Source organism: Rhyacophila brunnea, unplaced genomic scaffold, assembly GCF_057557595.1.
Source record: "Rhyacophila brunnea isolate RB1 unplaced genomic scaffold, BYU_Rbru_1.0 scaffold_15, whole genome shotgun sequence".
Classification (NCBI taxonomy): domain Eukaryota; kingdom Metazoa; phylum Arthropoda; class Insecta; order Trichoptera; family Rhyacophilidae; genus Rhyacophila; species Rhyacophila brunnea.
Genome location: NW_028232806.1, coordinates 28008243 through 28027949, shown reverse-complemented (window position 1 = coordinate 28027949; position 19707 = coordinate 28008243). Strand labels below are relative to the sequence as shown.

At 35.1% G+C, this 19707-nt stretch overlaps 1 protein-coding gene across 2 annotated transcripts in view; it reads right to left on the bottom strand.

Annotated features, from left to right (window-relative positions):
* Myb (proto-oncogene like protein Myb) overlaps positions 1-19707 on the bottom strand; it is a 209577-nt gene that overhangs the window by 138857 nt on the left and 51013 nt on the right. For both annotated transcript variants that reach the window (XM_085943337.1, XM_085943339.1), the window contains exon 3: positions 6458-6514. In XM_085943337.1, coding sequence (XP_085799463.1) covers positions 6458-6514 — 57 coding nt within the window. The remainder of the gene's footprint in view (positions 1-6457; positions 6515-19707) is intronic.

Genomic DNA, 19707 nt, shown 5'->3' with positions numbered 1-19707 from the left:
CTATAAATATCTAAATTTATGCCGTTAAAACATATATAATTTTGGGTATTTTATAGATATAATAATATTTTTCATATACATATTGTGGTTTGGTAAGCAGGGCTTACTGAATAAAAAAAAAAACTAACCAACAATATAACGTGTAATAAGTATTCTTAATTCACTGAAAAACTGTGCACAATTCTGTCGGATCGTCCAAAGTATACCAAAGCTATTGTGGTTTGGTTAGGCAATTAAATTTACCTACACTACACCATCTATTAATTATTGTAGCCTTAGTTCAATAAAAACAAGTGTGTATGACTGACAAAGTTTAATGTGCACTATTTATGTCGGATTTTAACAACCTACCTTCACCCTTCGCCTCTGATTTTCACAATAAGTTTGGTAGATACTGCATTTGACAAATTATTAAATAGTCGTTGATAACCACTTCAAATATTTCGCGTATCTGAAACCGCAAAACACCGGTGTATTTGATATCAAAATGGTATCTGTTTATTCGGCCACTGTGACAACGTGACGTCATTATTATCATGGAGCCATACCCTTTATAAAATAAGTTGAGACTTCGTGCACTTCAAAACATCGCCTGGATTTCTGGAAAGATATCGGCGATACCTTTCATTATAATGTCTATAGTTTCCTGCATTGAAACAGATTTTCACATACATACTGAAATGTTTCAGTGAGGTAAGGTATATAAAAAAATATGAAACGTAGGTTGTATGTAGGTACGTGAATTCGCCGGAAAAAATACAATCGTGTACAAATTCAGGGGGTATTATTACCTCTTCACCTTTCAAAAATAACACATTTAAAAGGGGGGGAGACGACAATTTCGGGGCAGACATTTTTTCTTCAGATATAAGTCAGTGGGTAAAGGATCTGACCTTTATCAATGACATTATCACAAAAGCTATACATCTGAGGGGAAAATAAAAATCGAATTTATTGAGTAGATACGTCTCATTTTTTTTTTTAAATATCCCTTAGGGTAAATGAAAACAAAATTCGAACAATTTTCAATAGTAGTGCAATCAGGGAACAACAAAAGTAAGGGAATTGCGTTACCTTTTAAGTGAGGCTGTAAGAAGGTGCGATTATCGTATGTGGAGAAATATGCGATAAACTTAAACACGTGTTGAAGAAACGTTACGTCTATATCATAATATGAATAACAAATTGTCACGTAAACGAAACGCGCATTCAATATTGGTAATATCAATTTAGCAATCAACCAAAATTAGCTTCAAAGCCTTTGTCTATGGCGACTGGCTTTCGCAATCCCCTTATCAATCTGTTTTGTACAAAAAATGTAAATCTTGATTTATGACAATTTTAAGACGTTTGGATTTTGGATTGAACATAGGTAGGTAATATGTGGAAATACCTATATTATTTTAGACAAAATAATAATAACCTCCGTTATACAGCAATACATAAATTGTGTTCTGTTGATAATGTGCTTCGAAGTGGACGAAACTGATAATTATCACTATTAAATAATTATGTGACTTATTTAATTTTAAATAATATAACTTTATAACGAACTGACAGTTTAAACACTACGGTAACTATACACATTACTCTGGTCGTTTCAACAGGATATTATATTTTTGAGAAACGATAATAACCAGTCGCTAAATCAATCTGATACAAGCACACACTGAAAAAACAACATGTGCTTTTGAGTTGGTGCAAGAATCTAATCAGCCACCGAGCGCTTTGGAACCGGACGTTCTGCCACTAACCCACTGCAGACACTACGACGATTAAAGTGAACGACACATATTGTCAAAAAACTATTTTCATAAATTTATTATCTTCACTGTGAAAATGGTGGTAACGTGTCCGTCTCCGATAAGGTCGATCTGCGTTCGAATCCCGCGATTGGCAAATAAAAATAAAATGTCATTTTTTTCGATGTGAGTTTGATACGTCATTTGAGTTGAGTTTGGGCGAATGGACCAACCATTTATCATAAAAATATGTTTTCATTTATCCACCCTTTTGTAGGATAATTGAAGATTAATTACTTAATACTTAAATAAGACCCGACAAGTCATTTTTAACACAATTGTAATATCTAATATCATATCTTATCAGGATTATAATCGATTTAAAAATCCATTAATGAATGAAGGCATGGCCTAGCCCAGGGGTTGGCAAACTTTTGGAACACAGGAGCCAAATATGAGTGGCACAACGGTTAAAAAAAAATCCGAGAGCCATCAGTATATTTTTATAAATATGATTTATTTAAATGAATTAATTACTTTATAAAGCGAAGAAGATTTCCCGAATAAAACTAACGTAAATATATGTTTTTATTGTTGAAATTATAAATATATTTTTTACAGAATATGAATTACACGCATTCCTTAAAACTGATGTGAACAATGACCTTCCTTGCATTTCTTTGGAGGGTTTCTGTATGTTTGGTATGTAGTTTCAGGCGCGACTCCAAATTCTCATCGGATATTTGGCTTCTCCAAATGCTATTTATATTGTTCATGTTTGAAAATGATTGTTCACATACATATTATGTAGACTCGAATATGAGTTAGAAGAGCTATTCCATGTATTAAAAATAGTAGTATCCACCTTATTTACATCTTTTAGAGTGCTTCACTTGTGTTGTGAAAATAAATTGCATTTTTCTCTCTCGAAACCTTTAATTTTGGTGGCAAGACCTACATGTTTGGATCTCCATAACTCTTTGCTTGTTAAATCCAACAATAAAATTGTATTTCAAAAGTGCTCATGTCAATATCAAATATAGAAAATTTTAATTGGTCGACTTTTGCAATGGGCGGATTTAAACAACAACAATCATACCTTTTTGCATCAACCATCACGGAGGGAGAATTAGGCTTGCGATAATGTCATTATCTAATAAGTGTACAAATCAATGCCAAAAATAAAAATTGTGAATTTAACAAAAGTTTTTATAAAAATTGTGAATTGGGAATTTGGCAAACGCCAATACCCAAAGAGCCGCATGTGGCTCGCGAGCCACGGTTTGCCGACCCCTGGCCTAGCCTGTCATTCAATACGCACTCATCTAGTTTTACTTGCGTCCAATTTTTGGTAGCTAGAAGGGAAGTTTAGGTAGGTACAAGCTAGAAACGTTCGTCAGGTCAGGTCGAAAGTCAGAGAGGATGAGACCGAACTCTTTCCTGATGTACTGATTAAATCAAGAGTGCCACGGGTTTTCCACTCACGCAGGTCCCGGCAAGAGCCGAAGCGTAGAGAAGGCTGCTGCCCAAGGGTTAAATTTAATAATCTGGACCACCAAGTATCCTAAATCATGACGTCCTTACGAAAAAAAAGTGAGTGCAAGCACCTAAAGCCTTTATATAACATCATACCAAGGGAATAATAAGTTTGATAATATCTACGAAGGATGTTTATTCGACCGATGATTATTTTACTTAAGACAAAGGGGTAAAATTTTCGTAATGATATTTAATACTACGGAAGTAAGGACAAAGCATTGCTTTCCGACACAATTAAGACGACAGTTTCGCCCTAATTGAAATACATTTTAATACTTTATAATATTATTAATTAAAGGTGGTGGAAATTGACGGATTTATTATAATAATATATTATATTATAAGACACCTTGCAAACATTGATTGCCGACAAAGACAAGAAGGTATTGTAGGTAGCTAATTGCTAAGGTATGTACCTACTTTCAGTAGGTATTATGAATTATATATATTTGTCTTGAATTATCTGTAACGCATGAGAGAAAACTTGTGAAAATGTGTAAGAGAGTGAGACAGGGAAAAGACCTATAGAACATACGCATAGGTATTCTAAATTTGAAAAATTGGAGCCCGATCGCGACCCGATTAAAATAAACAATTCCTTAATTGCAATATTTTTCAAATTTAGATTTTGCATTTACATGTATATAATATGTTTAATTGTTTAATACGTCTTCTCCATGTCTCGCTCTCCCTTACACAATTTAATGTCATGCGTTACAGATAATTCGAGACTAATATAGGTATATTATAATAAGGAAACAGATAAGGGTTTGCGATGTAATAGAGTTCGCTAAAAACTTCAAATGGAAATGGGCTGGAGACATGGTTCGAAGAAGGGACAATCATTGGACAAATCTAGTCATCCAGTGGTACCCAAGAGGTACGAAACGTCCGCAAGGTAGACCTATAGGCCGCTGGATCGATGAAATGATAAGGTTCTGCAGAAATACGTGGCAACGCACAGGACCGAGAGAAGCGGAATAAGCTTGGAGAGGCCTTCATCCATCTGTGGATAGATGCAGGCTGATGATGATCATGATGATATATTATAATATTATATTATAAGGTAACGCTACGCACTTCAAAAAATTAGATTGGTAATCTAGTAACGTTGTTCTAGGTTTTGGTCACTAGTTCTAAGAAATGGAAGCGGTAATCAAATTTACATTATATTATGTGATTTCTTAATGTTATATTGTATTATTATTTTTATTACAACGTTTTTATTAGCTCGTATTCTTGTTTGTCCGGTGGTTATTTGTCCAGTATAAATCTTGCAATCGATTTTTAACTAACTTCCCGACAAGCTAGACATTTGAAACTTTTAGAATATATCAGAACACGATGACAATGCATTCTTTTAATACTTTTAGCCATCTTTAAGCAGAATTGAATTCATTTTCAGTTAATTCTGTTTTGTATGGAAATTTATTTCAGAAAAATCCGTAAAAAGTAAAAGGCTATCATTGGCTGCTAAGGGGGTGGTCCTAGCAACTAAATTATTAATATATACGTGCGTTACTATGGAAATCAAAATGAAATGTCAAAATGACATTCCAGTAAGTATTCTATACTTCATATCAAGTACAAGTTTGAGCATATTGAGCATAATAATTCAGCAGAAAATTTAAAAACGTTGTATATAAAAAGTTCTTTTTATCTTGTAATTATTTAATACCCTACATATCTTTTTTATTTCCGTGAAACTCATTAGTAATATGCATTTTTACTATCCGAGACGCTACCCTAGGACGTCATTCAAAACAACAATGAAAATAAATGATAATAAACCTAGGACTAGTCACTTGGTCCTTGCTTGAGAAAGTTTACAAAATTGTATTATCGATTTCTTCACAAGACGAATGGGAGGAGGTAGGTACGTCCACGTCCAGGTGCAGCCGCGCAAATTGATCGAACAGCGGCGCGGTGTTGGGTACGGACCCAGCCGCGGTCTTCGGCTTGCCTCTGTGCCCTGCTGACTGCTCCGTCTCGCCCAGCAGCGACGGGCAGATGTTTCCGACTGCACACACATTACGTCGCGTGCCACATTTTCAGGGGTCCTCAGCTTTCGGTTGCCGAACCAAAATATATATATATTTTTAAATTACTTAATTTATTTTGAACTATACCCTTACTTTTTCGTTCGTACAAGTTAATAGCATTTTTGAGAAGTAGAAAGATAGTTATACCCACTGTTTGTTTAAGTGGGATATGTCGAACAAGAACTTCTTGTCCACGTGTTAAAACTGTGAACTAACAAGCCCCTCCTGTTTAGTTAATCGCACTTTCAAATAAGGAACGCCCCTAAATTTATCATTTCATTTTACGCTTCCGTGGTGTACAGTTCTATAAATTTACCTAATTTGAAGCTTTTTATAATAGAAATATGTCTAAAACGATCAGGAAAAATATTAAAATTATAATTAGTACACTTTTTGTTTATTGCGAAGAAGAAAAGGAGTTGTCCCTAAAAAGAGAGCCGATACATTATTTAAACACGCGTTGCCGCCATGACAGGTATGTCACTGAGAATTCTTCTATATGCGATTATAGCGACTTCCGGTTATCGACGAGATCTTGTTGTCGGACAGTTAGTAAAGTATATTTCGATTACGAATTTTAGAGTCTGAAGTGAATACGTTTTAATTTAATGGCCAGAATTAGATATTTTATGTAGGTAGTGTTTTTGTGTTATTTTGTTGTTAATATCGCAATTGTGTTGTCTGCACAGAGTTTCGAGAGTCTATCGCTCCTTTTATAGTATTATGACAGTCGTTAATGGCATACCACACTGTTTGAGAGGTGTTGCCATCACATGGACAACTAATAGTCATCGTCACTTAATTTTAATATTTTAAGATAATATACTCTCAGTGATCCGTGGCCTGTTAACATATGCGTGAGTTCGTGTGATGTACATATTTATGTTCTACTAGAACCAGACGAATAGGGATGTTAAACGCTAGATAATAGGTTAGACAGAATTTGGAATTTCCAAGTTTCCAAAGAAAACTAGTAATCTACCACGCGAACAATCCTGAGTTAAAATCAGCTGAATCGAAGCTTCTAATGTACCGACATATTTTAACAGTAGAACTGCATTCGGATTAAAGGGATGCATTTTTGTGATGTAGCCCCATTACACATTAAAATTATTAATTTAAATAATTTCTTACCGTCGCTCCCCTCCAGCGCCAGCGGACGATTTTTCCGGTGACTCCACTTTGATCATCCTGGAAAAATAACATGCTAATTAAACAATATATCTTTTTAATTTAACTAATATAAACCCGTTTATCAATATCATATTATTATCTACACACTGGCGGAATGATCTGGGATCTGATATGGTAAAATAATGAATTATGCTAAATAATTTTTGTCTTCAATCATAATGAAATACATCGTAATACAACTTTAAATACAATAATTGTATTATTTCCTTGGGGTTAGAATACATAACAGAGTAATAAGGTATACATGTGAAAGATAGTCAGTCGCCATGGACAAACTTTTGAGGCAGAGTCCGGATTGGATGAGGATTTATTAGTCCATGTATTGAAAATGAAATTGAACAAAAAATTATTCTCATGCATCAACATCCTTTATCGAATCGGTAAATCATCCCCCTTGCGATATAATAAACATCCCCAAACTTCTTATATTGCACTCACGCGGGGTGAGGAATTAAACAATATAATTTTATTGTAGGTAAACCACACGTTTCTTCATTATTTGCGTGGGACATAATTATTGTATCTGTAAAATGTAATATTATTATGTGCCAGTAATATATGCACATTATAATGCCTCCGGACGGAACATAAATCCTACAGTGTTAGTCGATAACTATTTTTACGAGAATGGGTCGTTGGCCATACTCATTTTTAAAAATTGGGGAGAAAACCAAATATTATGTACAACACACCAATCATGGGACATGACCCAACGCACAGTAGCGTCTTATTGGGTACGTAAACATCTCTTCACATAGTTTTTGTAAGTCCGTATTGTTTAGCTATCTTTTGTATTACATTTCTGATTAAATTATTTTTCTTTTCTGTTAGTTCTCCGTGCCTTTCTTTCTGGTGGCACTTTTTTTTTAAGTTATGTCAACTCAGTAAAATATCACTTGAGAGCATGGCGACCTCAGTCTTGGGTATCTGCTCATGAGATATTACCAGGCGTAAAAAAACTGCCGATGCTTCACATCAAACGTAGGGCCTCGTGATCGTTCGATTAAGACCGAGTGTGGTGCGGAGTGGGTTGGTTTGGAGGGGTCATTGTTTGTGTTGTAGTAGCGTTTTGGTGGTAGCTAACGTCGTTATTTACTAATAAATAAAATTTAATTTATTTTCTTATTTAAATTCAATACTAAATTAATTATTTTATTGAAATTCAAATATGTATCCATTAAAATACATAACTTGGCAAAAACAAAGAAACATAAACAAGTTATGTACATATTTCAACGACATGCTTTGCATTCTAGAAATCTTGTATTATCTACCCATAATCAGTCGTGAAAAAATAAAATAAGCCTACAATTAAAACTATTTGAAAGTAGGAATTCAATTCAATTTAGTTATAATTTTATTCTAACACTAATTATTTGTAGATCACACATCAAAACATTCCTAGATATGGTAGGTGTAAGGAAGTGTCCGAGATACCTGGGTCGGTCGATTAGTGGTCAGAGCACCCGCCCTACATGCGAAAGACGTTTGATAGATTGTAGGTGTTTCCAAATATTTTCCTGAAAGGTATATTTACATTAATTATGACTACTTCTATCATGCCATCCCTTTACGGGGTCAGCCATCTTTGCTTTATCATATAGCCGGAACAGTTCGATGCCACTGCACTCATACCAATCACGGAGGTACCTACCTGAACAACGAAATGCGGCGTCGTCCTCTAGTACGCTTACCGTTGATCTTTCCTTGAATGACAAGTTGAAGAATGCTGTATTTTTGCGTATCCGGAAATTTGTATGTATGCAGTCGGCAGTAACACAGTTCATCGTGAGATGTTGTACCGGAAATACATGGCTGTATATATTGAAATCAATTCTTGCCTAAATAAACCACTTAAAATACGTAATAAAAACCACCAGAATACAAGGGAAAGACAGAAGAAAATAGGTAGGTAAATAAATCAGAAATACAAGAATACAGTATAATTTATATAAAATTCTGATAGGTTCTCAAATCTAGTGGTACACATCAAATATAATGACGATACCTGTTTATAATGACGGCGTTATTATCAAACATTAATTGATACGAATACATATCAAATTATTGAATCTAATAAAATTGCAATGGTGCTGTATGCAATGCCCCACGAAAAACGTGTCTTGTTATCTCAATACTATACGGGACTCTCTTTCCGGTAAGACAGCTCACGGTAAACTGTGCTACGGCTAAATGCGATACGTACAATTTACAAGTACTTTTGTCCTCTCATACGTATTGATCAATACGCACCGTGAGTGTAAAACCAAGGCAAGTGCAAAAGACATATTTTAGATATATTAGGGTTTGAAGTCTTCGTTTTGTTAGGACGAATAGTTTCTAAAAAAAAACATAATATTTAGTTTATATCTACATTATATTGCATGTTCTTTCAGTTACTTCACTTTTACATTACCAAGTTTACGACTTTTGCAGTTGTTTTGCATTTAATCTCGAAATTGAAAAATTTGCAGATGCCTTGGTTTTACACTCACGGTGCGAATAGTTTATGAAGCAATGCGAAAACAGTCTTCAGAAACGTCCCGTTTTTAATTCAAGAAAAAAAAAACGAATGCAAACCCTAGATTAGATTATGCGCATAACACATCCGAGGCAGATGGCCAGCGAAGAGTTCAAAGACTCCACATGCCCAGAGGATAGGATCATACAGCGATTACGCAACTAGCGCGAAGCCTGGGGTTCGGTTCCGGGGTTCACTTCCACCCCTGGCGGTCGATCACCCCTTACTTTATCCGTCTTGTTATAATAGCGCCTTGCCGTAAGAAATGAAAAGGTAGACATTTTTTTTCTTTACCTAAGGCGCAGGGGTTGGGGACATTTTGTTGATGAAATAGACTGAGCAAACAAATGAAAGCCTGCGTCCACACCAATAGAACCTTGATAATATGTAGGACCTATTTATACTAATAATTATAACCTGTAAATTGCTATCAATTTTGATGTAATTTGGACAGTCCACATCGTACAATTTTTCAATAAACATGGCTACATTTGCATGTAAGTGCATTTGTGCATTTTTTCATAATTTCGACCCGTGACGGAATAAAAAAAAATGGCGACCTTCGTAATCCAATGCGTAGGCACTGGCATTTTATCCGGGGGATCCGGGTTTAATTTCCGCTGAGGTGACAATCTTCTTTTTTTATTTTGACCATGTCCGATCCTAATAGATTCATAATATTATGGGCATGGCCCTCACATCCTGAAGCGGGCCCCCAGGCTAGGATGTTTGGCGGGCCCCCCTACCTATCGCTAAGGGTAAACTCAGTGTGACGCGCTGCAGTGGCGTTATCCAAATAGTGTATTTTCAGCGATTGTTTTTATTTTTAATATGTACGAGTACATCCATTTGAATGATGGAGTTGTCGAATATCGGCACACAGTAAAAATTGCATTGTACTCGTACAATCAAATAGTTTTAATTATTAATATCATATCAAAATAGCGCCACAGGCCACTTTTTTACTATTAGAGCAAATTTGTGATCTGTGTTTATCTCACTTATCTAGTCGGCTCGCCACGCCGGGCCCTTCCTGAGCCCGGGCCCCCAGGCAAGAACCCTGTCACCCCCCCCTTGTGGGGGCCATGGTTATGGGCCTCTACAGAGTGGAGGTTTGTATGTTAACAGCTTTTTACGGTAATAAATGTTAGCCACTTCCATACCCTGACTCCAAACAATCTAAAAAACAATTATGTGTATCTATTTTCCAGACCCAGAATTCGAACTTGGGACCCACTACATTATAAGCCGACGCGTAAGCCGCTCGGCTATCGTGGGCGTAATACATTTACAAAATTCAAATTATGTAAATGCATTACGGTGGGTGTTTCTGTGATTGTCTCACTGCTGCTACTACACTACCGCAATTGACCCTCATTACCTGTTATAGTATTAAAAAAGATTATGGGTATTTGTCAAGTATTTTTGTACTTATAAATAATTTTAAATGTTTTTGTAAACAGTTTAGTATGTAAGTATGTGTCAATAATATGCAAATATAATGTATATTTTAATTACAGGTATGTGCATCTCGGTCTGAACTAGGCTTAATTACTAATTAATAACGTGAATATAACAGCTATTTACTACAGTTTACCGCATTAAATTCGAAGTAAATATACGCAATATGTAGAACTATTATCGGAATTCTCAATTTTGATGGTGCCCATGCGTGAGCTCTTCCATAAATAAATATTGAGAATCACCAGAGTAGCTTAGACCAGATTAATGAAACTAAACGATACTAATGACAAGTAATGACACTCTGGAATTGGTTTTTGAATATTATCGGTCATCCAGAAATTATAATCGCCTTGATCCATCTGCCATTTTTTTTTTGCAAATTTGAGTATGGCAGATATCACATACTGTTGAGTAACATGCAATACCATACATAATAATATTATGTCAGTTATGTGTGTGAAGAAAACCAATTAATATTCCACCCAGGTTCAGAGACGGCATAATTTGCATGATCAGGAAGAAGACAGCGTGGATGTTGGGTGCGTCTCGCAATATTTATTATTATTAAATATTATTTAAAATAAACCAACAACAAAGTATTGTTTAACAAAGGCGTAGTCATCTCTCGGTGTGAACTTTATGTAAATTCAGCTCAGGCCCGCAAGCGAAATTGCACCGAATTTGCATTACAAATAATGATAATTCATAAATAAATTAGAAGAAGAACACTAGACACCTTGCATCTCACAACGTGGAACCAACTGATTCATAAGAATTCCTGCAAGTAAAATATGGATACAGTCCACAAATCGTAGGAGTGAGGTAGGGACATTACACAGATTACCTACAGTCCTTACCTGGACAGATTTGCAACCTTTTTAGAAAATATATTGCATGCAATATTCATGAAAATTACGCGCCCTTTTTGCACAGACCCTAAAATAATAATTTAATTATTTTCTATCAAAATTTTCCAAGAATTAATCAGAAAAATGAATCTCGAATCACGAATGATATAATTTTCGAAATTTCGAGAATTCTCGTTTCTCGAGAAATTATCAATGAGTTATTGAAACAAGGAAAAATAACAAAGGGCATTTGAAACGGGAAAAGAAAGTTGTCGATATTGATCTGAAACTATCACTAAACAATACTACACTTCGAACGTTTTTTTTTAAATTCGCGTGATTCGGGTGTTTACAAGTGGATTCGCCGGCAGAAAATTTTGGGCAGGATGAGTTAAATAAAGAAATATAGATATTTCTAGAGAATCTTGAGAAACCAATAAACCAATCACGTATGTATTCAACATATATAAAAGTCGAGAATACGCAAATCTCGAGAAATCACAATCTATGTATTGTAGAAACTGGGGCACCCACTCCGATACTAGCGGTACTCAGCTGCGCCGGCTAGTTGCATACTTTCCGACTTTGTAGCGAATCGCATACAGCTCCACAATTAATCAACAATAAATTACTATATTACGAATATTTTTCCGAAATGGACACCCCCCAATTTATATTTCTCTGTGCGTATCTCATTGGTTACGAGCATAGCTGTTAGGCATAAAGCCCACCAAAAAAGCGCTCGACGCGCTCACTACTGAGTAGGCCCCCTCCCACCCGCGCATTACCCTTCACCTATGTAATAAGGGGCCCAAGAAGCACAAAATAATTATTATTATCAGCGTCTCTCATAACAAAGCAATAAAAATATTATATTATTTCGGGCTTGTAATTAATATTCACGATGACATTATTCTACCAGCGAAATATCGGACACGCAATAAAATTAAACAATGAGTTCTCTGTTATTAAATAATGGCTTCTCGCCCGTCGATCGACGACGCTTCCAGAGCGTGATTTTGCTCGCCGCGTTCAATGAATGGACTGCATTGTATTTTCGTTCATTCGTATCGCCGAGAAGCCAAAAAACGATGACTCATGGGGCGGGCGCGCATAATGCGTCGTCAAATCCAGTGTGCGCTGGCGTATTTGATTACGTTGTATTTTCGATGATATACGGGCCACTTGTGAAATTTTGCGCGATAGCCTCACTTGCTGCGTTAGGTGGGTTTTACGCCATACTGTTGGTGGCTGCGTTCACGTGTGATTTTCTTTGACGCAGATGACGCAATCGATTTGTAAGAATATTTAAAAGGGGGCCTTGAAACAGTTCAAATGAGACATAACATAAGACCCAAAGCATTTAAAAAATCCCTGAACTTAACTCAAACAGATAGTTACGAAGTACTAATAATATTATGTGTCATCAGCTTAGACAATAGATACGTCTTCACTGTCATCTTTAACAATGATTGGAAAGCTAAAAGATACATAGTTATTTTTACTAGTTAGGTACTTTGGCAGATGGAATTTATTATTTTAATTTTATTGTTTGTCGATTCCGTAAACCCGCCGCCACTGACTGCAATTCAACGCATTATGGCTACAGAGTTGCAGAATTAGTTGATACAATTTTATTTCTCACCATGATTAACGCATCAGTTACCCGCTCAGCACCTCTCTATTGCTGACCAAGGATTATGAGATGACATCATAATAATAATGTGCTTTCCTTTGCTAAAAATAATACATAAATTGCGGGAGCAAGTGTGCCCAATTTATCAATAAACAAATTTAATGTAATTGCGAGCGATGTTTCTATTTGGGCTATCAATGCTCAATTGAGTGCAATTGGATTTATGATGTTATGTGTAACTTCTATGACGATAACATAAAATTACAATGTGATACAGTGGAGTTAAGAGCCTTTTATTCTATCAACATAATAACATGACAATCGACTTTTTGAGTTTACCAAAAAGAATTTAACCAAAAGGTGCCACGCCCTGGGCGTATTTTGCAGTTCATATTAAAACGGAAAATGTGGTTGTGTCCCTAAATATTAGAGATTATAAGACTGTAAAATGTACAGGTGAAGGAACAACACGATCATAGTCATGGCCCGCACAAGAAGGCAACTGACAGGGCTCTAGCCTGAGGGCCCGGCGTGACGGGTCAACCAGATAAATGAGATAAACACATGACAAATTTGCACTAATAAAACTACTACTTTCCCTTCGCGAGTAGTGGTTTTGCGATGCAATTTTTTATTAATGTGTCGATACCCGACACAGTGACGTCCCTAGACAAAATGCTGTCACATTTTTTTGACTACAATATCTAAGAAATGTGTTGTATGTATATATTACTAACAATATATATACCACTAAATCTAAGTTAAATGCCATTTCTGCTTCAATAGACAATATTGCGAGTCTACGGTTTCAGATAGGTAGATACATTTAAAAATACACTAGACAACTTCCAAAACTCGCGAGTGAGTGACAAACACAATTGGATAAATTTTAAATTAAGTATGCACGTATAATTGCTGTTCACCAAGAACGTGACGTCCAAGGACAACGGAAGTAAACTAGACATCGCGAACCCGACAAAAAAATCCTGTTAAACTTTTATAGTCCTAATTAATACATTTTGTTTCCAACCAGTGAGCTGATTTTTTTAATGGAAAGATATTTCCGTTATTACTAAGTTTGGGTAGCTATTTCTATATTATATACCTAGTGATTCTCCTCAATTTGCCGCCCTTTGGGTAACTGCCGCCCCCAAGCGACGCTCAGTCTGCCTACCCCCACGGGACGTCACTGGTCCCGACAACTCCATAATTCAAGCGGATGTAGGTGTTCATACACACAAAAAACGCCAAAATATAATGAATACCATTAATTTTACCTCGAACACAGTGCTTCACAATAATATGATAACTCAATAAATCAACTGGATTTATTTATAAATCGCTGAAAATACACAGAATCACATTAACTCTGGGGATCCGCGGAAACCATTTGAGGAACACTACTGTCGAAAATCACACTGGCCTTAACCTTAGCGATAGGTAGGGGGCCCCGCCAATCGCCATACATCCTGGCCTGGATGTGGGGGCCATGCTTGATTTGATTTGATCATAATATAGTATAATACAGTCGGTTGCTGTTGCTAATATGTACTAACAATTTATTATAAGTAAACCAAAAAATATACATTGGTTAGCTTTGTGAATACACAGTATTCGTTACTTTAAATGCCAATGTAAACTATTATTATAGTAATAATTTGTTATGTAGGTACTCAACGTGTCTTTTTTAAATAAATAAATAAAGAATTTGTAGCCCAATTGTACCTATAGTAATATAGGAGCCGATCACAACCAAAATGAAAACAATAGTAAGCAGTGGGTAACGTCAGCTTTTAGACCAAAAGTGTTGAAAACCCGTGAGATAAATCAATAATTCCTCCGCCTGGCAAACAAAACACTCATTCCTCCACAAACAAAAACCAGTTCCAGCGAGTAGTGTGGTTTATCCTTCGTGTCTCTTTATCTGTACTTACCACTATTGTGGCCGCAATACCTGATAGTTGTACCAAGCCTGCCAAGCGATACACGTGAAAGGATAATAACACCTAATTGAGATGGTCACATTGGCTGCACGAAGACTGCTTGTGATTTCTGAAACATAATGCATTACCCAAGAAACAAGATTATCGACTGCATATTGTCAGAAAAGATTTCTAGTGAAAGTCGCAAAACTCTACATCCATAACCCGTAAAATACATACAGTATATTATCATAACTGAATAACAATATGTAATCAGGATTAATATGGGAATAACGTTATATTTATAAGAAATTATTTTTTTTTCTCAACGACTAAGTCACAAGATTTGAGAATGTAACATTCTATTTATGTTGAATATATATAATTTGAAGAGATTTATAATGCAATTCGATAATCATTTCACGTAACAACTACTCGACTAAAATCGTCGTAATTAACTAAGATGCACCTAGCTTAATTGGAAAAGCATACTAGCGTGAATCCAGCAGATACACGTTCAAGTCTCGCCGGGTGTATTTTTTTCTCTACAAAATGATTTGTTCTAGTGTGTATATGCTTGAGATGTTTTCAAATTGTGTATAGGTATTCAACGTAATATTATTTTATTTTACTGATAAATTTTAATTGATTAAGTTTTGATCTGTTTCATTGAGTCGTTTTTGCGACCCGGATACCTCTTCAATTTCTCCAAAATTACTCTAGTCAATTACAAACTACATTGAATAGTTTACCGAATATATTTCACTATAATTGATAATATAATGCCTGTGTAAAAATAATAATTCGAAAAAGTGCTATAACCACGGACATCTGTGGGTACATTCTATACACAAGGCGGCGGCTATCGAACGGTAGTTTATCACATTTATGTATTGATTTACCTATTATGATTGTTACAAGAAGTATCCCTTCTAAACTGTCTATCTCGCTCTAAACTCAGTAAACTCAGTAGTAAACTCAGTAGTAAACTCAGTAGTAAACTCAGTCAGAGCTCACTTTGAGCGTAGCAATCGAAGTCTTGGGCATCTTCTCCCAGGACACTCCCAGGCCAATTCTTAGATGCTTCACATCACCAATTGACGGGTCCCGTGATACTCTCGATTAAGACTGAGGGTGGTACGGGGCGGGTTTGGTGGAGGGACTTTAACTTCAATATCTCGCACCAAAAGTTAACACAGCCAAGAGATTGGCTGTTAAAACATAGCACTTTTTGACAGTTTAATAAACGGTTAACTTATTGTAACAATTAACGGTCTCAACGCATAAATATGATAAACTACCGTCGATAGCCGCCATGTGTATAGAATTGACCCATTGAAGTACTAAATATGGCTTTATTCTCAATTTCAACACGGTTATGTTTACAACAATACTTCTTTATGGTATTTATACTTTGTCTTTATGTGTGCGTTAAATTTTAATGACAATGTCTAATATGAGAAAAGACAAGTTATCATAATGTCATACATATAAGTTTTCCCTAAAAATCTACAGATTATCTAGGCTAAGCTCGCAAAGATACACAACATTCTTAATTTTCGACCTCTATGTCTACACAGCACTCCGGCCCTTAATAACTCATTTAGTGCTAACACCGCGACTGGCGAGTTTGGAGTAGTTGGCCTTTAGATATAATTAACGTGTTATTTACATGTGGTAATTAAAAGGTAATTAAAAGGTCAGCAGTGATTGTGTTTTAACATACATTTTACGAGGAATGGTTATTTATTAAAACCTTATTAGATTAGTCACATTATGCTACCAATTAATATGACATTTATGACCGTAGATCAGAATCTAACACCCAGCTATATAGACGACTATTATCATTGCAATGTTCTACATAATTAGGAGTACTATTGTAATTTTATCACAATGCATAACTTTACTATCAACACGGAGTCAAATTTTCCGCTTATATTATTCGTTTCATTCATAATAAGTGCTCATGAATGGGGTGACATCATGTCAGGTATTGCATTCCATTGATTCAAACGCCAAATAACACCATGGCTGCATATTACTATGCACTCAATGACGTTCTCAAATTTAGCGTAAAATTATTAATTCATTAATGTCCTTAATTTAATTTGTGGATGTAGTATTTACTACTGTTTGCCAACGAGGGCGGTGAAATCAGTAATAAAATGTTTTTTATAATACGTTTTATATTATATTTAAGGAATGAATATATTGTAAAGTACATACAACATAAATATCCGGATAGGTTGAGATCTCACAGAGTTCCATATTTAAAAAAAAAAAAAACAGTCCGATGATGCCACCGGCGTGTAAACCGCATCAAAGTGTGCATTTTTGTGTATGTAATGGAGCATGGCTCCCATCTCCTGAAGCGGGCCCCCGAGCCAGAATCATAGGATGCCCCCTACCTATCGCTAAGATTAAAGGCAGCCTGATGTTCTACATTGGCGTTTTCCAAATGGTGTTCGAGGTCAAATAAAATTCAGTGCAGATTTTTTAACACAAAACAACCAAAAATTGCGTCACACACATATATTTTAAAACGGGAATAAACCTGAAGTAAAATAGCGCCGCGCCGCAGGCGACTTTTTTACTACTTATTAGAGCAAATCTAGGATATTGTGTGTTTATCTCATTTATCTGGACGACCGCCACGCAGGGCCCTCCTTCTGCCCGGACCCCTAGGCTAGAGCCCTGTCAGCCCCCCCTTGTGGGGGCCATGTAATGGAGCCCGTATGGTCTCTACTGGATTGGTCTCACTCCTTATGCGGCAATTTTGCTTATTAACAAACCCGTTAAAAATGAGCTTCATCGCTGAACGCAATTTTAATTTTATTTAATTTTGTAATTATAAGTAAATTCTGATAAATTGGTGGCGTTGTTCAAGCGTGACTATTCATGATGATTTGTCAGACTATAATGATCGTACATGTCAAAAAGTGAACGCACTATCACAGCTCGTCTTTTATGGAACGGCGGGATCAACTTTATATTATAAACACTTAGTTTTATTTAAACTGACTTTATTAAAATGTAATATAATATATAATAAATGATGTTATGGACAATAATTTGTTAACAATCTGATTTGATACAGTGATTGAATGCAGTCGATGCTTCCTTTTTTAGAACTAAGTTGATACTGATTTGAAAAGGTGGGTAATATTATGATTCTATATAAAAACAAATTGTATCAACATTCATAACATTCTCAGACGTTTAGATTGATAAGAAAATCAAAACACAAAACAAAATATAATTAATTTAATTATTGAATCATAGAATTGAACAATACAAAAGAGGCATGCAACAATGGGGTGATAAATCTATCCTTAGCAAATGCATGGGTTTGCTTATTAATACTTAGTATTGATAAGAATAGTGAATAAGAATACTAAGGACAGGCGCAAAATGGCAGGGCTATAGGTAACATGTTTGACAGTTAGGTTAGTTTATGGAGAAAGAAACCAGAGAGGCCAGAGATTAACACTTTGGAGGAGGCCTTCACCCGAAGAGGGGTTCTTACAAACCAAAAAAACTAATTACATACCATTGTTTAACTTATAAACATTATCTAATAGTATTATATACAAAAATAAAAAAAATCTTAATATATGTATATTATGTATTACACAAAAATATAAAAAATAATATTATATAAACTAGAAAATAAGTAGATAATACAACCATAGATAGATATATAAACATAATAGATACATTAATAGGTTATATACATATATATATTAGATATAGTCATTTAACTGTCATTTACTTTTGTTTGTAAGAAATAAAAAAGCTTTTTTATTTTTATTTATTTATTATTGATAAGAATAGTGAATAAGAATACTAAGACAGAGGCGCAAAATGGCAGGGCTATAGGTAACAGGTTTGACAGTTAACCAATTGGTAACTTCCATCTAACTAAACAAAAAACACCAGTTAGGTATATACTGTATTTTTTAGTGTTGATGCTATTAAGAACATCTCGGTCCTTTCCCATTGGTTAGAGGACGTCTAAATTATTATCAAGTATCACAATGCACGCCACATATTATATATGATAAATACATATTATTAATAATTTAATTCTGTGCATCTGTTTGACGATAATAATATTATACTAGCCGGATGTATGTGGCCTGGTTTCGCACCGGTCAGACATTATTGAGAGATTAAACAAATTCAATGTTATTTTATTACTTATTAACATATAAAAAGAAGTGGGCATAGTATTAAAAAGCAAACATAAAAAGATAATAAATAATATGCATCGTCGTCGGTTCAATTGAAGATAAATCTATAAAATATGTATAGATAAGAAAAAAAATCAGTGTCGGTTTTTCACGGAACAGATGAAGGGGTACCTACTAAAAACATGCGCATTTTTACCACGTTTTTCATAGCTCGTATTCTTGTTTGTCCGGTGGTTGTTTATTCAGTACAAATCTTGCAATCGATTTTTAACTAACTTCCCGACTAGCTAGACATTTGAAACTTTAAAAGAATATATCAGAACACGATGCCAATGCATTCTTTTAATACTTTTAGCCATCTTTAAGTAGAATTGAATTCATTTTCAGTTATTTCTGTTTTGTATGAAAAGTTATTTCGGAAGAAATCCGTAATTCAATCCACTATTATTGGTTGCTAAGGGGGTGGTCCTAGCAACTAAATTATTAATATATACGTGCGTTACTATGGAAATTAAAATGAAATTTGTTTGTTTGTTGCAAATAGCAAAAAAGTGATTTGTTGACAATTGCCTTATTTGTCCTAAATTATTAATAGGTACATAG